Source organism: Nuphar pumila, chromosome 12 (genome assembly GCF_984573655.1).
Source record: "Nuphar pumila chromosome 12, dmNupPumi1.hap1.1, whole genome shotgun sequence".
Lineage (NCBI taxonomy): Eukaryota > Viridiplantae > Streptophyta > Magnoliopsida > Nymphaeales > Nymphaeaceae > Nuphar > Nuphar pumila.
The window spans coordinates 7,551,881-7,577,674 of NC_143260.1; the positions used below are offsets into that span (position 1 = coordinate 7,551,881).

A 25,794-nucleotide genomic window follows, 5' to 3' on the forward strand; every position below is an offset into this window, starting at 1 on the left:
TTTATTTATTATTCTGACTGTCCAGATCAGGTCTTGAAGTGTTCGATTCCGATATATATGGGTAGATTTTTATAAATTTTTGAGACTCCGAGTATCATTTTTTTCATCGGAAACACATGATCCAGATGTGGATTCCTCATAAATTGACCATGCCCTGGGCAAAAAAGCTTTAGCACATATCGATTTTACACCTACCCATTTATTTTATATAAATGAGAAGTGAACACATTGGGCCTCATTTCTGGTTCTTTTATATAAGTTTTAAGTGTTTTATGACAGATCTAAACCATTAAATGTGTTTAGCATGCTCGATTTAGTGGGATCGACTCTTGGATTGTGTTTTTTCAACGAAAAAACATGTTTTATGAGCCAGAAAAAATTGGCACACTCATAGCTATTGATTTCGGATCACCCGAAAAACCTATATACGAGTTAGATTCCAGTGATCCAAAAGCCGGTTCCCATTAAACAAAACCTATAGATCACATCTATCTATGATGTCAGATGTGAGGAAAAATACCAAAAAAATGCAATTTTGAAAGGGCAAAACGAGAAAGTGGACAAAATCACCGCATTACTCTCTCTCTCTCTCTCTCTATATATATATATATTCAAATCAGGTCGAATATGTGATGATCCATTTTTAATTTTTTTGTTAAAAGAACCTATGAATTTAATAACATAAATAAAAATATTGCAATATATGATAACTTGCTACCCGGATTAGGCTCATGGGCCTAGCGGTTGGACTGTGGGTTTTGTATTAGACCCAGGCTCGATCAGATCTGAATTGGGCCTATGCCCCGACCCGGTTGGTCAATGGGTTGGGCTTGACCAGGCCAAGCCCATTGTCTAGCCCTATGTACTCTCATTAATCAAAGAGTAAAATCGACTTTTCTCTAAGAATAAAAATCGAGAATTTATCCACAGGGATGCTTTTCGTTAACGAAAAAAACAAATGAGGCGCGCATTTGAATGCCAATTTTTTGGGTATGAATCTAAACTATAAAATTTATAGGGTCTATTTTTGTAAATAACCCCCAAAAGTTTATCACTGAATCAATAAGACTTTCAGAGGCAAACTCTAATTTCAAAGACTTTCAGGGGCAAACTCGAATTCAAGAATTTCCAAGGTCAGATAATCTAAATACGACTCTTCAAGGGTTACGCTGTAATATCTGAAAACACCCAGCACAAAATCGACGGGCTGGTCATCCCATGGCTCCTCTCTCTCTCTCTCTCTCTCTCTTCTCTCTCTCTCTCTCCAGCTGAGAGGAAGCCCGTGATCTGAGACCAATCGCCACCGTCGGTTCCATTCGTCGGCGAAGATGAATGACGCGGATGTGTCCAAGCAGATCCAGCAGATGGTCCGATTCATCCGCCAAGAGGCGGAAGAGAAGGCCAGCGAGATCTCGATCTCCGCGGAAGAGGTTTGAAATTCCGATCCCGATTTCCCCTTCCTCTCGTAAACTAGGGTTTTCTCGATCGCCTTAGTCATTTCATTCCTTTACTGGATAAATCGAAACCCTAAAATTGTTTTTCTATTCATCGATTGGTTTATGCGGATGGATCTTCTTTCTTTCTTAATCTTTTTGGTTTGTAATGATTCATATTTTGTGTTTAATCCAGAAATTTGGCTAAATTAATGGTTATAAAAAGACGGGAATTTATATCAATTCTAGAAAGAATAAAGAATTCGTTCTGATTCTCGCATGTCAAATTGAGTAGAGAACCAATGGAAGGATTTTTCCGACAAGGATTATAATAATTTACGAATTTGATTTTGATCAACTACGAAATCGTCGACGATGGAATGTATCAAAGTACAGAAATCGACGGCTAATCCAAAATTCTGTAGTTCTTGGTGTTAAACTACGTGTCGGAATGAACTGTCTGATCCACTGAACTTGTTATGAAGCATGGGGTGAGATAACATGGCCGGTAAGTAGTGCATAGGACGCGAGATCTGAGAACGGATGTCCATCTGCGCAATTGGGCTTGAATAGAACGAAACTATGTGATGAAATTAGGAACCAATCGCACTTGCTGCTCTTGTTGAGGCGATGGGGGAACCGACATGATGAGCTTAAGAAGTATTTATGGACGATTATGAACTGGCTACTTTGTTGGGGATGAATGTGATTGAGAAAGAGAGTTGTCACATTTTAAGCTTTGTGGTCAAAATAAGAGTTATTCCACCTTCGTGCCCAAGGAATGCGTTGCCCAACCTTAATGTACATCTCCCACCTTGATGTGCTAGAAGTGCGTTGCTTAACCATATTCTATGTCATAAACTGTCGAGTGAACAAAGCTTTGGGTGACACTTCATGGTAGTATTGTCTCTAATGATGCTTGAACTTTAAGCATCCGAGGAGCATATAATTACAGAATTACTTTAAACAAGTGAAAGACAAGGAAGATAAGCACTATAGTATTTTAGGATCGATCTGTCCGAGGAGAGTTATGGTGTTTGGACAAATGCAGTTGTGTGTGGTAAATCTAAGTCTGTCTAATTGCGATAACTGAATGACAGAAATTCTCAAATCAAACAGAACGTATTGTTTGTGCATGTTACATGTTAAAACGTCTTTTTGCTCCTCTCTCTATACACATACATGGACATGCAGGGGTACACCTAAATATTGCTAGCTATATTATAATATTGCACACATATAAGATATCAAAAGCCTAAAAATCCTGATACACAGAAACCAAGCAAGAGTTAACATATTTCTTCATAGGTTCATTTTTGAATAATCCTTCATTTTCATCCAAAAGTTAATATTTTACTTGTTTTCTTCTTATGCAACAAGGGATTCAGAAGTCCTTTCATAGTTGGCATTATGTATGTAATGGAGGATGTAAGATTATTGGTCTTTCCTTATCTTCAATTTGTGCACATATGCTCCTCTACTATTGAATCTATTACTAGGAAAGTCGACAAGTTCTAAACCATGTTCTTGAAAAAACACTTGTGCACACATGTATTTTATTCTTCTGTATTTTATAGATATTTTATGTTAACTATTGAATTTATTTCTGGACATTTATACTGATAGATGTGGAACTTTGGTTTTTATCATTTTACATTGTTTCAGGAATTTAATATTGAGAAATTGCAATTAGTGGAAGCCGAGAAGCGGAAGATTAGGCAAGAATATGAAAGAAAGGAGAAGCAAGTTGAAATTCGCAAAAAAATGTTAGTGCCAAACATCTGTTTCGATGTTGATTGATTTGAGTTTGATCGCTTTAATGTTGTTTAAATGTCAACCTTGATGGCTACTTTTGGAATAGTATTTTTCTATTTTAACTTTTGGAAGGAAAGAGAATGGAGCAAACGTTTCATGGTGTAGACGATTGTATCTAAAGTGTGATGTTTATGGTTGCACATAAGCCTACCTGAAATTGAGCCTGGCATGTTTCAGCTTTACTTCACAAGCTTGAGATCTGAGTCCTGCTCAGGCTTGTCTCGAGCTTTGTCCAAGCTTGACAATAGCTATTCAAGCTCCATTTTATATGTAACATCAAAGCGCGAGGCTTTGGTAAAACTATGGTATTTGCATTAGCTAGAGTATTTTATGGAGCATTCACTACTTATATACTCTAATTAGTGTGCTATGTATTTACTTTACAAAGTTATGAAAGAACAATCTGCTATGAGGTTGGTATTTATAATGGACACTTGACCATTATCTAAATCCAAACTGTAACAAAATTTCACACAAACAAGACTATGTTAATGGTGTAGGGAACTGGAACCTTTTGAATTGATTGGTTGACTTTTCATGTTGCCTATTGGGTTCTGAATAATTGGTTCATCTGCAATCATTTAGCATGTGAACGTTTGATTTTTTTTGATGGGTTTTCTATGCAGTGAGTATTCCATGCAGCTGAATGCATCTCGAATCAAAGTTCTCCAGGCCCAGGATGATTTAGTTAATTCTATGAAGGATGCAGCAGCAAAGGAGCTCTTGCATGTAAGCCACAACCATGCTGCCTATGGGAAGCTTTTGAGAGAACTGATTGTTCAGGTAACATTGATCAAAACTGATTCCTGTATACTTTTGTTCCAAGGTGAACCAAGTTATTTACGCATAAACCTGTTATCCTTTCCAGAGCTTGCTGCGACTAAAAGAACCAGCTGTCTTATTGCGCTGCCGGAAGGCTGATGTTGAACTGGTTGAATCAGTTTTGCCTTCAGCAAAGCAAGAATATGCTGAAAAAGCCAAGGTTCATGCTCCTGATATTATAGTTGACAATCAAGTATATCTGCCTCCTGCTCCAAGTCACCATCATGCACACGGTCCTTCCTGGTAATCTCTCATTCATCATTTCTCTCATCTTGGAGCATTAATATGTTTTTCATGATTTATGCATGTGCGAGGAGAGTTGAAATATTATGCTGTTAATCAAAGTGGAAAATAAGGAACAAACATTCCTGATATTCATTTTTTCTCGATTCTGATCCCTGAAACTTCTAGAGGGGTTTTCTTGGCTCAAAGGTTGCAACTATCAAAGTGAATGAAATGATGAAAAGAAAGGAGAAATATGAAGATCTATCTTCTTGTGACTACTAATGTAATATAATAAAGCATAAATTTATGCAAACTAACCTCCTTAAGTTCAAGACACTTAAGCACAAAATGTTTGCAACTGGGTTCCGAGCAATAAACGGAAGGTGGTCTCTGGTATGTGGAAATGGCGGGTCAAAGTATCAGGTAAATTTATAGAAAGAATGGGTATTGAATTTGAGGATGGAGAGAGAACCAGATTCTAGGCTGATCCATAGACTGACCTCTGTTCTCCTTTGCCAAGATTTGCTTCCATCTGTGTGTGGTGAGTTTCAAGGAGACACCATAGCTCAATTTTGGCTGGGCACTGAAGTGTGGGATGCCATTATTCAGTGTGGTCCAACCATAAGAGAATTATGGAGTGGGGTGAACTAATCTAGAATTTGGGGGGGGGATGGAGGCTTTTCGATAGGGAGGATGAATCTCTTGTATGAAGCTCTTCTTCAGATATGTTTTTTTGTAGAGTATTATTATTATTATTATTATTATTATTATTATTATTATTATTATTATTATTTGTTCGAAACTCAGAATTTTTGTTCCTCCAGAAGGCGGTATAGACGACAGTCAAAGACCAACAGTTTTTTCATGGTTATAACTGACTTGGATCACAATTAAATTGAAGAAAAGGGGGTTCTCAATGGTGAGTTGCTGTTGTTTATGTTATGGGGCAGGGGAGTTACTTGTGGATGTTTTTGGACTGGTTCATATTTAGAAAGCTCTATGATCTAGGTTGGTCTGATTGGAATGCTGCCTGGAAATGCTGATCCTTTGGATAAATGCTTTTGGAATCTTGGTGATGGTGAAAGGGAAGAAGTGGATATTGATTTGGAAATGATAACTTTTTCTTGCTTGGTGGCCACCTAGTTGGAGAAAAATTGAAGGTTGTTTAAGGATTTTGCTAGTGAATCTATTTAGTACATTATAGAATTCAAACTTATCTTTTCCTTTATACGTGGCAGAAATGGTCTGGGACTGATTTAAATTGGATAGGTTCTGCTAGGGTGGGGCAGATTTGAGAGATTGCGTTGTCTGTACTGTTATCTGTTTGCTCTTTATTTTTTCTAATTTAAGGTGGCTTCCTGTTACCTTTAACCTTTTCTCTCTATTAAAGTCTTCCTTTCCTTTCCAAACAACAGAAAACAAAAAAGAAATAAGGCATTTCCCATGCCTTGCTTCATCCCTGGATCATGTAGTGTCCCTGCCTTTTGCACTCCCACATGTATGATGATTGACCAAGAAAATATGATCTTTATGTATAGTGTATCCACTACACGACCTGTCTACCGTGCCTAACATGGATGTCCTATGAAGGAAAACTCTGTGGTGGTCAATGGATCCTCTTTATAGAACCTAAATATTTATGGCAGAACAGCTTACCACCAAGGAAAAGATCACGGTTCAATACTGACAGATTTATGAGGCTGCCAACTGTCTGCTGTGTATCTACTCCTAAAGCTAGTTTATTTAAAAAAGCTGAGTCTTGGATTTTTAATGTATACGTGTGTTTGTGGGCTAGGTAGGCCAGTACCAATGTTGCCTGGTAAGAGATTAAGGAGCTATCATCAAGCGCCATTTTCATGATACTGTTGATTACAACACCTTCTATCTTGAATTTCCCATATGGCCCATCTAGATGAAACTGGCAAATTATGACTTTGGGGTCCCTTGTATCCTTATTAATATGAACATGGTTTACTTGATCTGCCCATCAAATTGTTAAGTTGTACATGTATATATATATATGTATTCACATATATATATATATATATAATATATTTGTTGATCATTGTACATGTCACGGGCTTACTTTTTCCAATAAGCCAGTGCGGCACGATGGTCCTTCCTTACTGCTGCAAGCCTTTCTATTGCTCTGTCACGGGCATAGAATGCTTCGCAAACCTGCGACATGCCAAGCTGCCCAAGCTGGCTAGCCTAACGGCCAAAGGCCGCGTACCAACACCTTTCCATGTGCTGAATCATTTTCATTGGCCCTGCACACAACTCCGTGCGCAACTGCCTAGCGGAAGCTGATCAAGCGCATTTTCAAATGCGCATTCCATGTAGTCCATTCCGCTTAATGCATAGTCGTCCCATACCAGTTATCACTTCTGAAAGAAGCACAAACTTTGCCTTAGCCTTGCGTGCCATGAAACATATTGCAGTTCCATGTGCACAACATAGCAAAACCTCACCATTGAAGGAACAAGACCTGACAACCCACAGTCCAAAGACCAGTTGATGATTGAACACCATAGCGAAGAGCACCACCCAAACTCATTCATTGGCGCCTAGGCATTCACTCGCCTAGCCCCGAGTCACCATACTCGGTTGGAATCACTTAAGGTGATTCCTGGGGGAATTAGCCCTAACCCACACGCTATTAGACAAAGCAGATATCTATGTGTTTGTATTTGTATTTGAGTTTGGATCTGGATCTGGACCGGATTCAATCTACATATGTATAACATGTCCAACTTGTATTGGACATACTTGTAAATACTTGTAACTTGTTAGGGTTACTTGTAAAAGTTGTGTATTAGGTTTTGTGTTTAATATTAAAAGGAAGAGGTCACGATTTTTCCTGTATGGAAAAACGTGATTAGTTGCAACCTCATTTCTCTTTCCTCTCTGTAGCTTCTTGATTATCGATTTTGGAGAAATCTAACATGGTATAGAGCGGATCTGATCCGAGGGCTGAAAGTTTTCCAGAAGGTGTGTCTCTAAGAGATCTTATTCCCTTTCTTATCTCTTTTCTAATCTTCTACTGTTCTGCATCTTATTCCATCTCTGAACCTTTTCTTCTGACCTCTTCACTCCTGTGTTTTTTATTTCTTCTCTAGATTCTTATCCATATAATCTTTTCATTCAGATCTGATCTATGTATCAGATCTGACTTCTGACCTCCTCTATTCTTTTCTGCCTTGGTTTTGCGTCAAATATTTCTGAAATTGATTTGGGTTTGCGTCAAATCAGTTTTCATGACATTCTTATTTCCTCTTTTCTGTAACAACAAATTTGTGCATATCAGATTTGTTCATCCGATTCGTGTATCAGATCTAACATTTCACAGTCTTTCCAGATCTGTGCATCAGATCTGACGTCTAGATATATTCTCTCTTTTCATTTGTAACAACAGATCTGTGTATGAATAGATCAGATTCTTTTTCAAATATATGTCATCAGTCTTGTCAACCTGCTACTTGATATAATCAGATCTGAAGTCTGGTATTTTCAGTTCTGTTTTTCTTTTCATAATTCTCGGTTTCATCTATGTATACAGCTCTGTAGACTTGTTACTCATTTGTATTTATTATTGTTGTGTGCAATTTCACATAAAAAATTCATAGTTTTCACTCCCTTGATGAAATCAAATTAGATCTGTGTATCAGATCTGACATTTCACATTCACGCTGAATACTCGGCTCTCTCCTAGTTAAAAAAAAGAAAGGAGAGGAGTCTTATTTTGCTGCATCGTGATCTGTGAAAATTTTACATACTGATTGCACACGCCAATATTATTTTTCTGTTTTAAGTCATGGATTCTTCTTCTTAATCATTTCTCTCATCTAATTTTGTTGGCCAACTTATTTCTGAAAAACTTACCGATTCAAATTTCTTGATCTGGAAAAGACAAATTCTTCCATTCATTAAAAGTCAAGGTTTTTCTGGACATCTAAATGGATCAATTCCAGCCCCTCCAGAATTTATCATACAAGAAACTAAGGATGGAAATGAAGCTGATTTTATACAACAAATACCAAATCCCCAATACGAGAATTGGATATTATAATGTCTTTTTTTATGCATTCTTTGTGCATTATTGTGAGCTTAATAAAATAATATTTTTTTAAATGTGTGCTTTCCTACCCTTAGTGCCTTATATTTTATTTCCTTATAGGCATATGTTTGTGCCCTTAGTGGCCTTGAATGCGGATTTGTGAGAATTAATAAAATTAATATTTTAAGTATTGTACGTTCTTGCCTTAGTGACATTGGGATTATTTCACTGTTAGCTATTTCCTTCTTGAATTACCATCTCATTGCATTCCTTATAAGGCTTTATGTTTTTTGAATTTTTGATACATATTATTGTGTGTCTTATATGTGTCCTCATGAGGTTTTTAGTGACTTATTTGCATCTTATCATATGATTGACATATCGGCTCTTGTTTAAAATCTCTTTTTGGAAAGTGTTTTTCTAGGTTTTTCTTGTTGCCTTTTTTTTATTATAGTTTAGTCCATCAATGTTTTTCAATGCATCCATTATTTTTTTGGCCTTTTTGAGGTGAGTTATTTGCACCTCAGCGTTGTGGAGTCGGAGATGTTTGTTGGGGTGAGTTATGTGTTCACCTCTATTTTTTGTCAATATAGATTGTTGGTTTGCGAGTGCAGTATTGGCGCTTGTTTTTGGCTCTAACCGGCAGTTGTTTGACCTTTGGTTCTATGAGTGAATTGAATCATTCAGTTGTTTATTTGACCCTTGTAGTTTATTGATGCTCATATTGATCTTTATCGGTGATGGTTCAATCGTTTTTTACTTGTGACCATATTGGTTCTTATGGATTAAATCTCATATTATTGCAAAATTTATTGGTTTGTCTGAATATTGTTTTCAAAATTTTCTTGCTTATTGACATCAATTTGTTTTTATTACAGTACTTTTTACCCCATGGTTTTCTCCTCTCTTTTATCTTATTTGAGTGATTTTAATTTTTTGGATAAAAGATTTTGTTTTGTTAGTGTTGTGAGTTATGTGCACCCATTGAAGCTGATGATGTTGATTGCAGTTTTACAACCATTTGTGAGGTGAGGGATGTGCACCTCTTGTGGTTGTAGCTGGTATTGTCAGTTTAGATGGCCATTATTGTTGGTGCATGGTCACTAATTTGGTTATTGCTGACATTGTGTTTGATCTCTTGTCTTATGCACTTTGAATTTTGAGGATGTTGAGTTGGAGGTATAAGAGGTGATTGCTTGTGGTGAGCAAACTAGTGTTGAGATTTGCAAGTATCATTTTTTTTGTTATGATTTGTTGTATATGTTTTTTTTTTAAATCTCTCCATATATTTTCTAATCCTTTCGACTGCTCATTTGCTTTTGTATGAAAAATGTTTATTCATTGAAAGTTTTTCATACAGTATTATGTGCATCGAATATGCTTTAATTGCATGTTGGATATATATGCTAAGGATATTTAGATTTGTTTTTGGTTATCTTGCATATTTTTATGAACTTAATTAGTTCTTCTTTTGTTGTGAGTTCCTTAAAGCTCATGCATTTAATATGCATAATTAATGATTCGTACCTTTATTTGAAATGTTTACCTAAACCTTTGGAACTTTATTTATGCATAATTGTTTGTCTTCTTGATAATTTATATGTGCTTGTCTTTTGGACTTTAGGGATCAATATTCTACTATGTTCAAAATTTATGTTTCCTTAAAAAATATGTTGTTTTTATGATTATGATTGTCTAACCAAGAAATTCTTAAGAAAATTGATTTTGAAGTATATTCCTTTGGTCTATATTAATGACTATTGTACCTCGCTTCTAAAATTGTTCGGTTTATACTTTATAGTTCTTCTATGTTTTGTTGGGGAACATAACCCTCCTCTCTTCATATATATATATATATATGAATTATTCTAAGTTATTATTGTTCAAAATATAAATTTTTTGTAACTATATACATGTATCCTATAACTATTTTTTTAACTATTGGGTTAAAACTTTTTCTTTCAATAACCATTTAGTTATGATATCTTCCTTTGTGTAGTTGGAACCTTATTTTTTTGCTCTCTCAGGTTCTTAAAGATGATAAGGGTTGAGAATTTTTTTTTTTTGATGGATCCCATCATGAAGATGAAGATAGCCGATGAAGGCATTTGGTGAAGATTATCAATGTGAAGACTTGGGTCCTTCCCTTTGTTTTTGTATTTTCAAACTTTTGGTAATCACATCATAAGTTTTATATATATATATATATATTTGTTGATCATTGTATATATATTATTAAAATTATATACATATAATATATATAGAGTATTGAGTAGGTGCTTGAACACCTACTTGAATATGCTGGTTGTTCATCACATGCCTGAAGGACGGCCAGCACAAAAAAAAAGTGTCAAAATGATGAGTTTTTTCATCCAAATGGCTTTAGCGGCGCTTTTTTGAGTGCCGCTAAAGGTCTGGGCAGAAAAAGGCCTTTAGCGGTGCTCAAAAAGCACCGCCAAAGGTATAAGGGATGCATGCGGTATTACAAAATTGTAATGCCACACGTGTCCCTTATACCTTTAGCGGTGCTTTTTAGTGTCGCTAATGTTCGTTTTTTCGCCCAGACATTTAGAGTGCTTTTGAGTGCCGCTAAAGCCATTTGGGCAAAAAAACTTGTCATTTTGATGAGTTTTCACGTTTTTTTGTGCCGTCATTCCATCAAGCGTGCGATGGACGGTCAACATGTTCAAGTAGGTGTTCAAGCACCTACTCACTATATATATATATATATATATATATATATATATATATATATACTTGAGTATGTTGTAACTATTTGACTATTTTTCCTCTTTTTCTTTTTACTAGTCAACATAGAGCTGTTGGAACAGTCCAACAGCTCTATTTATAGCTATTGGACTATTCCAAGAGCTCTATTGCGACTACCTCTAAGTGTGGATATAAAGGGGTGTTTCCCCCTCTTGTATGTTAATGCTTTTCCTAACCATTCTATCTCAATAAACATTATTATTTTTTATGTTTCTTGTGTTCTTGTGTATGCTCTTTGGTTCCTCTTATGATCTCATGTATTAACCATTGATTGACTTGTGTATTGTCCCGTACTCATGCACATTTAGGCTCTTTGCGGCCATGGTATGCATTTGGCTGCTTTTGTATTGCCTTTAACATTTGTATTGTCCCTTGTAGGACTTGTTTTTGTGCTTATGCACATTATGGTTTGCTTTCTGCTTGATTTCGTTATTCGAATAAGGGCTACGAAGTATGAATTCTTCCAGCAAAGGGTCGTAACTTGAAGAACAAGCAGTATGCATTCTAAATTTTGGAATATTGGTTTCTGAGGATATTTAATCAGATGTTCATAGCAGCCATGGTTGTTAAAAATCCATATCGGCCATGTTTCTCCCAAAAAAGATGAATTTTGAAGTAGGTAGTCCCACATTGAGAGAGAAGACAGGAGGATGGAGAAATATATGACCTCATGATTACAAGTTTCAAACAGAATTGTGGTTCTCTTTTAGGGGTATTTCAGTTTATTACACACACACACACACACACACACCTTGCCAGCTGGCAAGCCTGGATCCACGGGAACTTTTAGTCTTGCTTTAGTCAACTTACTTGGGCTTTGGCTTATGTTTAAGCTTTTACTTTGTTTGCCAAATAATGGACCTTCTGTATTAAAATAGCATTGTCTGAACATTAGAAATACGTTGATGCATCATCCAATTGGAGGGGTATTTATGAACCCTTTCCACACTTCTACCCAAATTATAGCCGGTTTTGAACTCTTGTCAAACATTCTTCTATGCAATACTGCACCCCCAGTCTAACCATCTTGAAATATGGATGTTAGCATACATTTTCATGAAAACTTGTATTCATGATTGTGTCCCTCAGTGTCTATAAAACTATTTCAAAAAAGGTAGTCATCTAGAAATCCTTTGGTTTTCTTCTTGTGCCTTCCTCGTTGCTAACAATTTCATTCGTTTTTTATCAGAAAATTACTAGATTCTTACAGTCAGCCCTCTTACCGTGATAGGAGCTATGTGCCCCTCAAGATGTCTCATTATGCTCTTTTTTGGTTTCGAAAGACCATGAATTTTAGTAAAAGATTCAGACAATAATGTGATTGTAGCTTGCATCAGGTTATTGTTGTAGAAAAAATGGTTGAAAAGTGACTTGTTAAGAGTTACTGTTTAGCATTTCTAAATGTTGTTATGAGAAGCTTGAGTACATGACTCACATCCCATTATCCGCTACTTTTATTTTGTGGTCTTGATCATGATTGATGTCATTGTTCAGTTCTGGTGGGGTGGTATTGGCTTCTCGTGATGGGAAGATTGTGTGCGAGAACACACTTGATGCAAGGCTGGATGTTGTGTTTCGACAAAAGCTACCAGAGGTACCTGTCCCTTTTCACTTGATGATTCTTTAGTCATATTGGTAACATTGTTTGAAATCAGTGCTCTTGCTTTCTAATGCATAACATGAATAAGATTTTAGAAGATTTTAAATTTAAAAAAAAGAATGTTGGTAGTAGGAACTTGGGACCTTTTGTGAAATTAATTCCTACACAGCGATTGATATGAAATTGTAATGAGTGTGGAAATGTCCTTGTCTTGGGCGAAATGACATGAAACACCCTATTTTAATAACATTGGGTGTTCATATGACTATGTTGAATTGAGAATCATCTGGTGTTCAAGGAGTTACATGTTCCATTTTCCAGGATTTTGGCTTATTTAGAGTGCCAGTATTTGATTTGTTCAGTGAAGAATTGACCTAATATTTCTTGTATGCAATTGTAATACTGAATTAGATTGCAATTGGCCATACCCCTCAAGCTCTTATGGAGCTTCATATATATGCACAATGTGGCTACCTTTGTTTTTCTCCTTTAGCCCATTGCTTGTGAATTGTTGTCTTAAATGTTTTAACTGTTTGTTGATTATGCTCATCTTGACTGTAGTTAATGTGAACTGAGCTTCACTCTGATGTATTTGTCATGATATGCTGGTTCTGTAGTTTGGGAGATTTTCCCATTTTCATGTTATCTAGGCAGTGTCATTTTATTTAGCTGGATATATTCATCTTGAGATGGTAATTTATTAACACAGATTCTGACGTTAGCAGTTTTAGGGGAAAAGGGGAAAAAAGGTGGAAACAGTAGGTGACATAAGGCTTGATTTAGTGATTCACAGTTTATAGTGAAAGTTCCTTTTTTCATGTTCATCAGGGCTGCAGCCAGATTACAGATTAAGACAACTGAATTTTATTTCAAAAATTGAGGTGTGATACCTTATGGTTTTGATTTACTCTAATTAACTACACTTAAGGACTTCTTGGTTCAACGTAAAGGAACTATATTTGTATATACGCATGTATTATGTCTTCACGTTTATATGAAATAGGGGATATTTTTGGTCATTCTCACGGAGACTGTTTTTCCATCAAGTCTTCTGAAGCAATGTTTTTCTTATAATTGATTGATTGCCTACGGTTCGGACTTTGCGAAAACAGTGACTTGTTTCTTGTTGGATCATTCTATAATAAAGAACCATACCAACTGTAGGAGCAACATACAGGGATAAATAGAATTCTCAGATTGGAGGGGCACCGAAAGATGCTACACTAAGTTGTAGTTTTGCTTTGTCACGAGATTACAGAAAATGGTTCAACTGAATGAGCTGACCCTCTTTGATGATTCGTACAACTTCACCTGTCCAATATTCACCTGTCCTGCTTATATCTTTAAATGATATGATGTTGTGTAACCACAAGTTTGCTGTGCAATGCCATTACGTATTGGTTTCATTCTTTCTGATAGTTAGTTGTTATTACTATCATTTATATGACAGGTAGCTATTGTTTTTTCACTGTTTGTGCAGATCCGCAAGCACCTTTTTGCAAAAATAGCTGCATGAAGCCTTCGTACTGGTCTATTATATGGTAGCGTAAGCGGCACCAAACTGCTTCAGCTTTGTTTCCTGCTATTTATGGTATTCCATTTGCATCTCTTTTTTAGTGGAACAAAATTGTTCATTTTAAAGGCGAACTTCTACAATGTGAGGAGTTATTTATGGACAAATTAATAAGAAAATAATGGAAGTTAAATGTGGCTCTAGGGCTGTAATTGGTGTTTTTTTGCTTGGTATTCTTCATACTAACTCAAGTTGATTGAGACCAACCAAGTTGCTGAATCTACTAAATTTGTTGGATTTACTTCGTTGATTCTTTTGAGCTATTCGCCACCCTTTTAGGCTACTTGCTTACGTTGAACCATCATAATTTGGAGTAAAGCATGGTTCTTTTCTGTGTTTGGGAAGTGGAAATTGCTGGAATTAGCAGAACTTAGGCAGCTTCCAACAGGTTCCACTTGTCGGTGTCGAGTGAATTGGAGGAATTGGCAGTTGCCGGAACCTCTTGCAGTTTTCAGTTCTCTAGCTGGGAAAGTTTTCTTCTTGCTTCTCCTTACTGTGGTTGGGAAAGCCATAAGTGTTCAATTCTTGGTGTCAAGCGGGAAGTCTATCAGGTGAAAATTATTACTTTTTGACACGTTTGGATTGGAATGAAAATCTTTCATTGGTCTGGAAATATGGTTCCTATGTGCATTTTTCCTATGAATGTTCCTCCAAAAGGTTTGTCCCATGTTTATTCATGGTGAAGACGTGGCAAAATCATGAGGATTATTTCAGGGTGTTTAGGGCCTGTTTGCATGTCAGGAAAAGAGAAGGGCGGGGGGGGGGGGGGGGGGGGGGGAGAGGGGTCCTATTTCTTTACCACAGGACACTCCATGTGGATTCTGGCACAGAGTGCCCTTCTGCGTTACACAAACGTGCCCTACTCTGGGTGAGGATGAGGAGCGTGGTAGCAGCAGAGGGACACGTTGGGTTGGAGCTGGTTCTCAGGTGTTGCAATTTTCCTAGGAAAAATTCTTCATCTGGAGAGAAATTTTCCCAGTACAGGCTGGGAAAAGCTGTATCAAATGGCATAAATTTACAGAGAAAAAGTGAAAAATGTCATGTTTGGAAACATCTGAGAAAATCACATTTTCCCTACAAATGTGGAACTTTCTTTTCTTAGCCATTTTCCCTCATTCAAAGCATGCCCTTGATCTTGCGAATCGGGATGTTCCCTCATTCAAAGCATGCCCTTGGTCTGGCAAATTGGGATGTAAACAGTTCAGATTCGTGTAGGATGTGGCCAATACCAGATTCAACTAATTGAATATTGGCTAAACAGATTCAGATTCAGACTTAGATGCTGAAAAGCTCACCAAATCCTTTTTTGTTTACCTATAATGGGGTTTGAATATCTGTCAAATCTGGATAGTCGTTGATTTTGGTAACAGAAATCAAGGCCATATCCGCAGCCGATTATAGTCGGATATGGTTTTGGCTTACCAAATTCAACTAAATGGAGTCAGATTCAGTTAGATTTCTGATAAAATCTGATCCATTGACATCCCTACTTGCAAGGGAGGAATTTAGGGTTTCCGAGTTTGTAATGTCAGATTTTTAATTTATCAAATGCATGTTAATATTATTTTGAAATGGGGCATTTGATGACAAAGTAGTTGCTTTAGTTCCAAAGCATTTATTAGATTAACCATGTACAAAGCTCTACTTGCCATGACCTGTGCATTAACAAGAAGGCTTCTCTAGAAAAAGAAAGGATCAAAGCACCGAAATTTCTTGTTTACTGTTCTTACTCAGACTGGGATGTATCATAATTGAACTAGCATAAAAGTGCCTCATAAATGTGTCTGTACTAGAATTTTGGAGTTTGGTGGTGAGCTTCTTTTGGAGAACCGTAGAGTTGCTTGGAAGCAAGGTTTTGTAGAAGTTGACTTGGACACGGAGGGGGACACGCTACTGGATTTAGTGGCCTCTGACTCAGCTATGAGCGAACTAACTTGACTCGAGTTAACTGAGGCTCCTGCCGAGGTCCAATCAAGTGTCTGAAATCTCATGAGGGGTTGAATGGATAATTGGATTGATCACTATATCTGCTCAAACAGCGTTGTCTTCTATTTTGGTAAGGCTTCAACTGGCCATACATTAACTTATGAGTAACTTGGTATTTAAAAAAATATCATTATTTTAAAGGTATTTTAATTATTTTAGTAAGGTTGAATTCATCTAATATTAAATACAACTAATTTAATGTTTGATTAACCATATATATAAGGCTAGGCCAAAGAAACCCCTCATACCTCACCAAACCCACATCACTGAAAGTATATTGATAGGCTTTCAGTGGGTAAAACCCTTAAGATCGCCCCTGACCACCAGAGAGTACACCCAGCTTGGGCCTTGCTGCAAGAGATGCTCCTCGTGGCTTTTGAACTTGCGGCATCCCTTCAGCTTGCTGCTGTTCACAATTCACCCATACCAGAAGAGTGGCACCCTCATGGGCCCAGGCTGTTGAATTATACTTAGTACAAGGCTTAGATTAATTTCAACATTCGGATGATAATAAATGATTCTAGTAGTTAACTATTATTATGTAAGCTATTCCAATGACCATGATTATGTTGTAGATGTAGCTCATAAATTTCATGTGCCAACATTCCCTGTTAGGTCCTGCTTCTTAACTTTACTTTGGTCATACCCAAAGGAAAGATAGACAAAAGATCAGAAGAGGTCGCCACCACCACTGGTCACGAGATGACACACAGTAACAAAACTGAACCCACTTTCCAGACTTACTTGTCCACTAGCAACTAAATAATGCAAGATGGGGCCTCACAAGGGACAAACACACCTTGCACAAGTACCACTTCAAGCTTCTATCTCCATTCATGGATGCTGGCCTTTAAAGGAAACCAGTAGGAACCACTTGCTGCCATAGCACTTGAAATGGGTTATCTGGGTCCGGAAAACCTCGCCGGATTCAGGCAAATGTTCATGGTGGTAGGCCTCGTTCTGGTCATGCATGCAGCAGTACACCACATTCATGCAAAATGTGAATTTGAGGCAATCTTCAACTTTGGTGACTCGAATTCCGACACCGGTGGGTTTTATGCAGCTTTTCCGGCACAGTCGAGCCTTTGGGAAATGACGTACTTCGGGAAGCCGACCGGCCGGGGCTCGGATGGGAGGTTGGTAATTGACTTTTTAATTAAGCATGTTAGACTTTGTTTGAGGAGGATCAACTATACATACTCTTTAAATTGGTCCGGTTGGGTTTGTGCCAAAGCCATACCAAACATGGTTGCTTAGCCAAATGAGCCTGAAAACTTGGCCTGGCTTGCATTATTGTGCATTGAGATTGACACGTGATCATGCATACATTGGTTACTACTCTTTCGTACATATCTTTAATTATACTAATGTACTTGAGAGAAACATTTTTCTTCATCATTGTCCACCGAAGAATCAATAAAAACCATATGCAAATCTTTGTTCCTCTCTCTATATCTCTCAATAAGTTGTCTAAGAAGTATAAGTTTCATAATTGATCTTTCAAGCATAAAACCAAATTGATTCTTCGATATCATGACAACCTTCCTCAACTTATACTCAATCACCCTCTCCCAAAGTTTCATAGTATGACTCATGAATTTTATACCACGATAGTTTGTGCAATCTTGTATATCACCCTTATTCTTATATAGAGGCACTAAAGTACTCTTCCTCCACTCATTAAACATCTTATTTGTCTGTCAAATCTTGTTAAAAAGATTTGTCAACCATTCTAAACCTTTCTCACCCAAGCATTTTCAAGCTTCGATAGGTATACCATCTAGACCAACTGTCCTTCTTGATTTCATTTTCTTCAAACCCTCTACAATTTCTTTCTTTTGAATTTTGCGTATTAAGTCACGATTCATCTCATGAAAAGGAATGGAGAAGTCTTCAAGATCCTGAGCATGACTTCTATAAATAGCTTATCAAAATAATCTTTCTATCTTTCTATCTCTCCTTAATCTTCTCATCTTTACCAGATTCAACTAATTAAATATTGGCTAAACAGATTCAAATTCAGACTTAGATGCTGAAAATCTCACCAAATCCTTTTTTTTTTTTACCTATAATGGGGTTTGAATATATGTCAAATCTAGATAGTCATTGATTTTGGTAACAAAAATCAAGGCCATATCTGCATGATAAAATCTGATCCATTGACATCCCTACTACTTGCAAGGGAGGAATTTAGGGTTTCCGAGTTTGTAATGTCAATTTTTTAATTTTATCAAATGCATGTTAATATTATTTTGAAATGGGGCATTTGATGACAGAGTAGTTGCTTTAGTTCCAAAGCATTTATTAGATTAACCAAGTACAATTACAAGCTCTACTTGCCATGACCTGTGCATTAACAAGAGGGCTTCTCTAGAAAAAGAAAGGATCAAAGCACCAAAATTTCTTGTTTACTGGTCTTACTCAGACTGGGATGTATCATAATTGAACTAGCATAAGAGAGCCTCATAAATGTGTTTGTACTAGGATTTTGGAGTTTGGTGGTGAGCTTCTTTTGGAGAACCATAGAGTTGCTTGGAAGCAAGGTTTTGTAGAAGTTGACTTGGACACGGAGGGGGACACGCTACTGGATTTAGTGGCCTCTGACTCAGCTATGAGCGAACTAACTTGGTCTGTTCACGAACCAGACTCGAGTTAACTGAGGCTCCTGCCGAGGTCCAATCAAGTGGCTGAAGTCTCATGAGGGGTTGAATGGATAATTGGATTTATCACTATATCTGCTCAAACAACGTTGTCTTCTATTTTGGTAAGGCTTCAACTGGCCATACATTAACTTTATGAGTAACTTGGTATTTTAAAAAATATCATTATTTTAAAGGTATTTTAATATAATATTAAATACAACTAATTTAATGTTTGATTAACCATATATATATATATATATATATATATAAGGCTAGGCCAAAGAAATCCCTCGTACCTCACCAAACCCATATCACTGAAAGTACATTGATAGGCTTTCAGTGGGTAAAACCCTTAAGATCGCCCCTGACCACCAGAGAGTACACCCAGCTTGGGCCTTGCTGCAAGAGATGCTCCTCGTGGCTTTTGAACTTGCGGCATCCCTTCAGCTTGCTGCTGTTCACAATTCACCCATACCAGAAGAGTGGCACCCTCATGGGCCCAGGCTGTTGAATTATACTTAGTACAAGGCTTAGATTAATTTCAACATTCGGATGATAATAAATGATTCTAGTAGTTAACTATTATTATGTAAGCTATTCCAATGACCATGATTATGTTGTAGATGTAGCTCATAAATTTCATGTGCCAACATTCCCTGTTAGGTCCTGCTTCTTAACTTTACTTTGGTCATACCCAAAGGAAAGATAGACAAAAGATCAGAAGAGGTCGCCACCACCACTGGTCACGAGATGACACACAGTAACAAAACTGAACCCACTTTCCAGACTTACTTGTCCACTAGCAACTAAATAATGCAAGATGGGGCCTCACAAGGGACAAACACACCTTGCACAAGTACCACTTCAAGCTTCTATCTCCATTCATGGATGCTGGCCTTTAAAGGAAACCAGTAGGAACCACTTGCTGCCATAGCACTTGAAATGGGTTATCTGGGTCCGGAAAACCTCGCCGGATTCAGGCAAATGTTCATGGTGGTAGGCCTCGTCCTGGTCATGCATGCAGCAGTACACCACATTCATGCAAAATGCGAATTTGAGGCAATCTTCAACTTTGGTGACTCGAATTCCGACACCGGTGGGTTTTATGCAGCTTTTCCGGCACAGTCGAGCCCTTGGGGAATGACGTACTTCGGGAAGCCGACCGGCCGGGGCTCGGATGGGAGGTTGGTAATTGACTTTTTAGGTAAGCATGCTAGACTTTGTTTGAGGAGGATCAACTATACAGACTCTTTAAATTGGTCCGGTTAGGTAAGCATGCTTAGCCAAATGAGCCTGAAAACTTGGCCTGGCTTGCATTATTGTGCATTGAGATTGGCACGTGATCATGTGAAATTTGGTCGAGTTCATGAATTCGAGCACAGAGATTGTAGACTTTCATGAACTTGTTCACATTTCACATGATGCCCCAACGGAGAAGATAAACATTGCAAATCTACACATATAGAGGATGTATTAACTTTTTCTTGGATAATCCAAGGGAACCACCCCTCCCCCCATCACCGACCGCACCTTGGCTGGCCTCCGGTTGGTAAAGCCCTTAAGGTCTCCTCTGCCCACCGGAGAGTACACCCAGTTTCAACCTTGCGGCAAGAGACGCCATCCGTGGGTTTCAAACTTGTGCAACTTGGTGACATTCACAAGTCGCCCCTACCAGATGAGCGGAGCCCTTGTGGGCTAGGATGTATGAACTTGGAATGTGCATGCTTTCCTAAAACTAAAAAGTAGAATAAATGAAAATTTCAATTGTGTCCCACAATAGAGGTTTGAAACTTATCCCATTTCTTTGGGATAAGTGGGTGCATCCAAACACTCTTAAAATGTTTGGATTCAGGTCAAAATAGATCCAAGTAAGTTCAAGGACTGAACACCCCAAATGGGTCAGCGTAGTTGGAGTGGGCTTCGGCTGTCATACAGGCAGTCGGGGTTTACTTTCCATGGGCACCACCTCCTTGCCTAAGCCGTTGCCCAGCATAGGCCCTGGGGGCAAGGGTCCTAGCCTCGGAGTTTTACGTCGCCAGGATGGTGATTATGTCTCCACACCCGGGTGTAGTTTCTCCGGGTTATAAAAAAAGGTTCAAGAACTGAATGACCCCAACGGGTCTCGCACGCGCCTAGCAGTCAAGGTGATAGGGCAGAACATACCTAACCTCCAAATCTTAAAGCAGGGCATGTACGCCCCTCTTGGAAGGCAAAGCTTGAGGCTCCCTGGGGGTAACCTTGGAGTATGGGGCAGGTGATAGTATGCAGGGCAGGTCTATCCAGTGCGGCCAAACCCGACCCGTTAATTACTGGGCCAGGTCAACCCCAAAACCCGACTAGCCCCGACACCTGGTCCAAAATTTGAGTTTCAGTTTTCAAGCTATACTATAACTAATACTAACTGTGAGACTTGGTTAACAGCACAAGCTCTTGGGTACCCATTCTTGAGCCCATACCTTCGAGCCCTGGGCTCAGACTTCACACATGGAGCCAACTATGCCACATTGGCATCAACAGTGCTTTTGCCCAACACCTCTGTGTTTGTGAGTGGGATCAGCCCCTTCTCTCTTGCAATTCAACTCAGACAGATGATGGAATTCAAGGCTCGAGTCATGCAGCTTCATTTCCAAGGTAACTAGATTAACTTTTTGGATGACTTCAGAATTTGATTTGGATCCTAATGGGCCCAGTATCAGGTCCAGTTGTAGGTGGCACATACAAGGGTTCGATGCACATGGATCCAGAGTTGATCCAGCTCGTGTGATTTTTTTTTTTCAATTGAATGCCTGGTTCCAAACTTCTCGGTCCAACTATCGGCCAGGTCCATTAGATATAGGCTAGTTTGTGTCCTCATTTATATTGCTTTTTATGTGAAAAAAAATAGCTGGGCGTCGCTTATAGCAAGACTATCTATGGGTCCGATATCTGACCCAAGTTTGGGTGCATCCAAATCCGCCGAATAAACATGTAGTCAGGTTTGGGTTATGCCGAACTTAAAATGCAGGATCCCAACCCGACCCGGTTAATTTAAGAAGTCCGAATATGAATTTTTACTTAAAATATATATATATAGCAAAAAATGGCATAATGGAAATGTGAAACAGCATAATAAGTATCACCATCTTAAAAAAAATGGCGTGCATCCGGTTCAGATTCAGGACTTCTGCCATGATTTTTTTAAAATTCAGATCAATATTTCCTTTTTTGGATCCAATCTGATCCAATTGCATTTTTTACATGTAAAATCCTTGTTTCCAACCTTTTTCTACTAGATCCAATGTTATCAAAAGACAAAAAAAGAAAAGAAAAGAAAAGAAAAGAAAAAAGACCCCGGTTCAACTTCACCACATTGTATCTACTTCAGATCTGCACTTGGATTCAGACCTGCTGCTTAAATTTCACTTGATCTACCATGATACGGCCCATTTGCATCCTTACTATCATCTGCATATAATTTTTATATTTCATCCTTTGAATTATCATCTGCATTTACTTTTCTGTATTATGAAATTCAAAGGATGGCCCTAATCAATGTAACCAATTAATCTTCATTTTTCAGGCAATGACACCAAGGGACTTCCACCACTGAATGCTTTTGGCAGATCATTATATACCTTTGATATTGGTCAGAACGATTTCACATCAAATTTGGCAGTGATTGGAGTAGAAGGTGTAAAGCAGTACCTTCCACAGGTTGTTAGTCAGATCGCATGGACTATCAAAGTATGTAATCCCCAACTACACCCCTTTCAATCACAACTTTGGCATGCTTAAGTGTAATAAAAGGTGCCCCAAAAAGGTTTGGTATAGTGGGATTGAGCCTAGGCCGCTGGGCAGGTGGTCTAGGTTCAAATCCCATGAGCATCATACCTTGCACAAGCCAAAGTGTGGCAAAACCCTGGCGTCAAAGAGAAAGCTCACGGCGCTGCCAGGACAGTGATCGTAAGTACCAGGCAGAGTCAAACATGGCTAAGTCACTAATCCTATGAGGGTTTCTTTGTATAAATATTTTTTTTAAAAAAGCAAAAGGTAGTAAATTCACTAGTGGTACCATTCTTGATGTATGGTCAGGTGGGCTCAACTCCATCCCAAGTCAATTCATGAATGAGAGAATTGACATGGACCGAGTTGAGAATTTCACCTAACAAACTCAGTGCGTGTGGGCTCAATGCAATGAGCCTAGTGAATTTTCTCTGACTGGGCACAAATATCGTCAGCATCGTTGCTAATTGGCTTGGATCGGCTGGTTTGTAATGTATCGGCCCAAAATCGATACGAAACAGGGCTGATTCGGATTATTTTTCAAAAATGCTTAAAAATAATTAAAATTATTTTAAACATTTTGGTATTTTTACTGACACATGTCATCCCCTGGTTGAAAACTGGCTGATTCGGATCTATTCAGGTCAGAATTAGAATTGCCCGGTTCTCATCGATTCAGGGCCGATACCAATACTGACAACATTGCAAGCACATGCTCATCTATGTCACAAATATCTTGTGATCTTATCATGAGGAATACGTAAAACAAGAAATTCCTGATAATTTCAAAAATATCATGTTTATTATAGATATACTGCAATTAGGGATGGACATCAGGTTGAGCTGCTTGGCAGGCCAAGTAAACATAACCCATCTTGTGCAGGGCTTGGGTAAAGGTTTTTTTTTAGCCCTAGACTTACAAGCCCCGAGCTAAAACCTGGTCCATTTGTAGCTGGGCTGACGGGCTGTGATGGACTTGACCTGTTAAAGACAAAAATGCATAAAATGAATTTTTTATAAATTTAAATTAAAGTTTTTTTTTTCACAAATTACTCCCTACTTTATGATGGATTTACAAAATCCAGTTAATAGGCTTTTGTTGGCCCGTTGCTCACCCCTAATAATCACAAATCTGTTGCAGTTTTAATAGGCTTTCTAGGCTTTTTTTTTTGCAACCCATCCAAGTCAACTCTACTCTGCCAGGTCAAAGTCTGGAGTCCACTTAAGATTAGTTTGCAAGTGAAGTGTTGCTTGTGCAGGTAATTTATGATGAGGGTGGTAGGACGTTCTTTGTGAAGAACCTGGCACCCATTGGGTGCTACCCAGCATTCTTGGTGGAGCTGCCCCACAACCAGTCTGACCTTGATGCCTATGGGTGCATAACTTACTACAACAATGCCGTTTCCTACTACAACAGTTTGCTCAAGACTAAGCTCGACGAACTCAGGCCAACACTCCCACAAGCCACATTGATCTATGTGGACACACACACTGTCAAACTTGAGCTCTTCAGGAACCCAACCCATCATGGTGAGACTCTCTCTCTCTCTCTCTCTCTCTCTCTCTCTCTCTCTCTCTCTCTCTGTGTGTGTGTGTGTGTGTGTGTGTGTAGGGATTTGAACCGGGTCAGATGTTATCTGATATCCAACCAAATTTGACTCTGATTAGTCAGATTCGGCAAAGAAAGCCAAATCCCGTTAATAATCAGATCCAGATTTGGTTTAACTGAATACGATGGATACCTGAATCTGATTCATGTGTTTAATTGAAATTTGTATTGCCTTTTTCCAATCCAGATCTGAATTGGAGTCCAATTCCAAATAGCCACTATCTAATTTAGAGGTCAATATATGGGTCAGGTATGACCCAATCACATCGGCACTATGTTCAATAGGATCTGGGTTTGGTACAAAAGAATGAGGTCCAATTAAGAATTCAGTTCGGACCTATATGGAATATGGTCTGATTAATATACAGATCGGGCATGGCTTATGAAATTTTGTACCAGATCCAGGTCCGACCCGAGTTCCAATTAAGATAAAAAAAAATTCAATGTAAAAAAATATTAAAAAAATATTATTTTACTGTGTATGGGCTGGGTCTGGTTTAGCCAATCCGAATCAAACCCAGGTATGGGTTTTTCCTATGGCAGGTCCTGTCAGGCCTGGGTCCGGATCCAGTATCAACACCTCTAGTCGGATTCGGGTCTGGACCTACCAACTTTTGTCAGGGGGTCTGACCCGTTGACACCCTTAATCTGATTAGTTAGATCTGGTATTGGTCATATCTGAACAGAATCCATACCATTTGCATCCCTATCTCAGAGGAACCCAAACTCATGCATAGGTTGGACTGTATAGATGTATGAAGGGGTTTATCATGGTTGAAATTTGTTTAAAAGAGAATAAAAGTAAATGATTCAGATTATACCAAAATGCAATTTCAAAGAAAATTTGCATGTTAACCATGTTTTTATAGGATTGAAGTATGGAACAAAGGCATGCTGTGGGCATGGAGGCGACCCATATAATTTCGATCCAAAAGTTTTCTGTGGAAACACAAAGCTCATCAATGGTAGCACGGTGACAGCATCAGCTTGCTCTGATCCCCAAAACTATGTGAGTTGGGACGGGATACACTTCTCAGAAGCAGCAAATAAGGCTATAGCTTATGCCATCCTTGATGGCTCTTATTTCTATCCATCTTTCCCCCTTGGAAAGCTATGTGATCTACACCCAATTGGCTAATTTGTTTTTACAAAAGTTTGGAATGAACATGAGCAATGATATATTTAGTATGTATAACATTGATCCTTATCCATAGTAATCGGATGATCCAAGAGTCTGTTTCTATAAAACTAAGCATCTAGATCATATCTATATGATGAAATTTTAGAGAAAAAAAAAGACCTGTAAAAATCTCAGTTTACATGTTTTGCTGGTTTACATATTCCAGTTATCCGATATAAGTGTATTGATGAAAGAGTTGATTTAATTAATGTAAGGCATATTCCACTTTGGAGAGGTAAGTTCCCAAGCGCTGATCTTGCTAGAGATCATGTCCTCAATTGATTTCCAAGCACAATTAAACAGATATGAGCTTAGATAGGG

At 38.1% G+C, this 25,794-nt stretch overlaps 2 protein-coding genes across 2 annotated transcripts; both read left to right on the forward strand.

Moving 5' to 3' along the window:
- The first annotated feature begins 1,209 nt into the window (after nucleotides 1-1,209).
- On the forward strand, nucleotides 1,210-14,422 carry LOC149819845 (V-type proton ATPase subunit E-like). Its single transcript, XM_089982151.1, has 6 exons — nucleotides 1,210-1,430; nucleotides 3,099-3,199; nucleotides 3,875-4,031; nucleotides 4,117-4,313; nucleotides 12,616-12,715; nucleotides 14,202-14,422. Exons 1-6 carry the CDS (start codon nucleotides 1,329-1,331, stop codon nucleotides 14,235-14,237), a joined length of 693 nt encoding a protein of 230 aa, XP_089838277.1. The 5' UTR covers nucleotides 1,210-1,328; the 3' UTR covers nucleotides 14,238-14,422.
- A 5,442-nt stretch (nucleotides 14,423-19,864) lies between these two features.
- LOC149819846 (GDSL esterase/lipase At4g01130-like) lies at nucleotides 19,865-25,483 on the forward strand. The gene is made up of 5 exons (XM_089983512.1): nucleotides 19,865-20,126; nucleotides 21,344-21,553; nucleotides 22,482-22,645; nucleotides 23,944-24,214; nucleotides 25,163-25,483. Exons 1-5 carry the CDS (start codon nucleotides 19,865-19,867, stop codon nucleotides 25,429-25,431), a joined length of 1,176 nt encoding a protein of 391 aa, XP_089839638.1. The 3' UTR covers nucleotides 25,432-25,483.
- Nucleotides 25,484-25,794: the final 311 nt, after the last annotated feature.

Excerpts from the sequence above, each read along its gene's own strand:
- LOC149819846 (XM_089983512.1), top strand. The coding sequence starts at position 19,865 with ATGGGTTATCTGGGTCCGGAAAACCTCGCCGGATTCAGGCAAATGTTC. Across the intron at positions 21,554-22,481 it reads CATGCAGCTTCATTTCCAAG|GCAATGACACCAAGGGACTT; the intron begins GTAACTAGATTA and ends TTCATTTTTCAG. Across the intron at positions 24,215-25,162 it reads CAGGAACCCAACCCATCATG|GATTGAAGTATGGAACAAAG; the intron begins GTGAGACTCTCT and ends ATGTTTTTATAG.
- LOC149819845 (XM_089982151.1), top strand. The coding sequence starts at position 1,329 with ATGAATGACGCGGATGTGTCCAAGCAGATCCAGCAGATGGTCCGATTC. Across the intron at positions 4,032-4,116 it reads TGAGAGAACTGATTGTTCAG|AGCTTGCTGCGACTAAAAGA; the intron begins GTAACATTGATC and ends TATCCTTTCCAG. Across the intron at positions 12,716-14,201 it reads TTCGACAAAAGCTACCAGAG|ATCCGCAAGCACCTTTTTGC; the intron begins GTACCTGTCCCT and ends CTGTTTGTGCAG.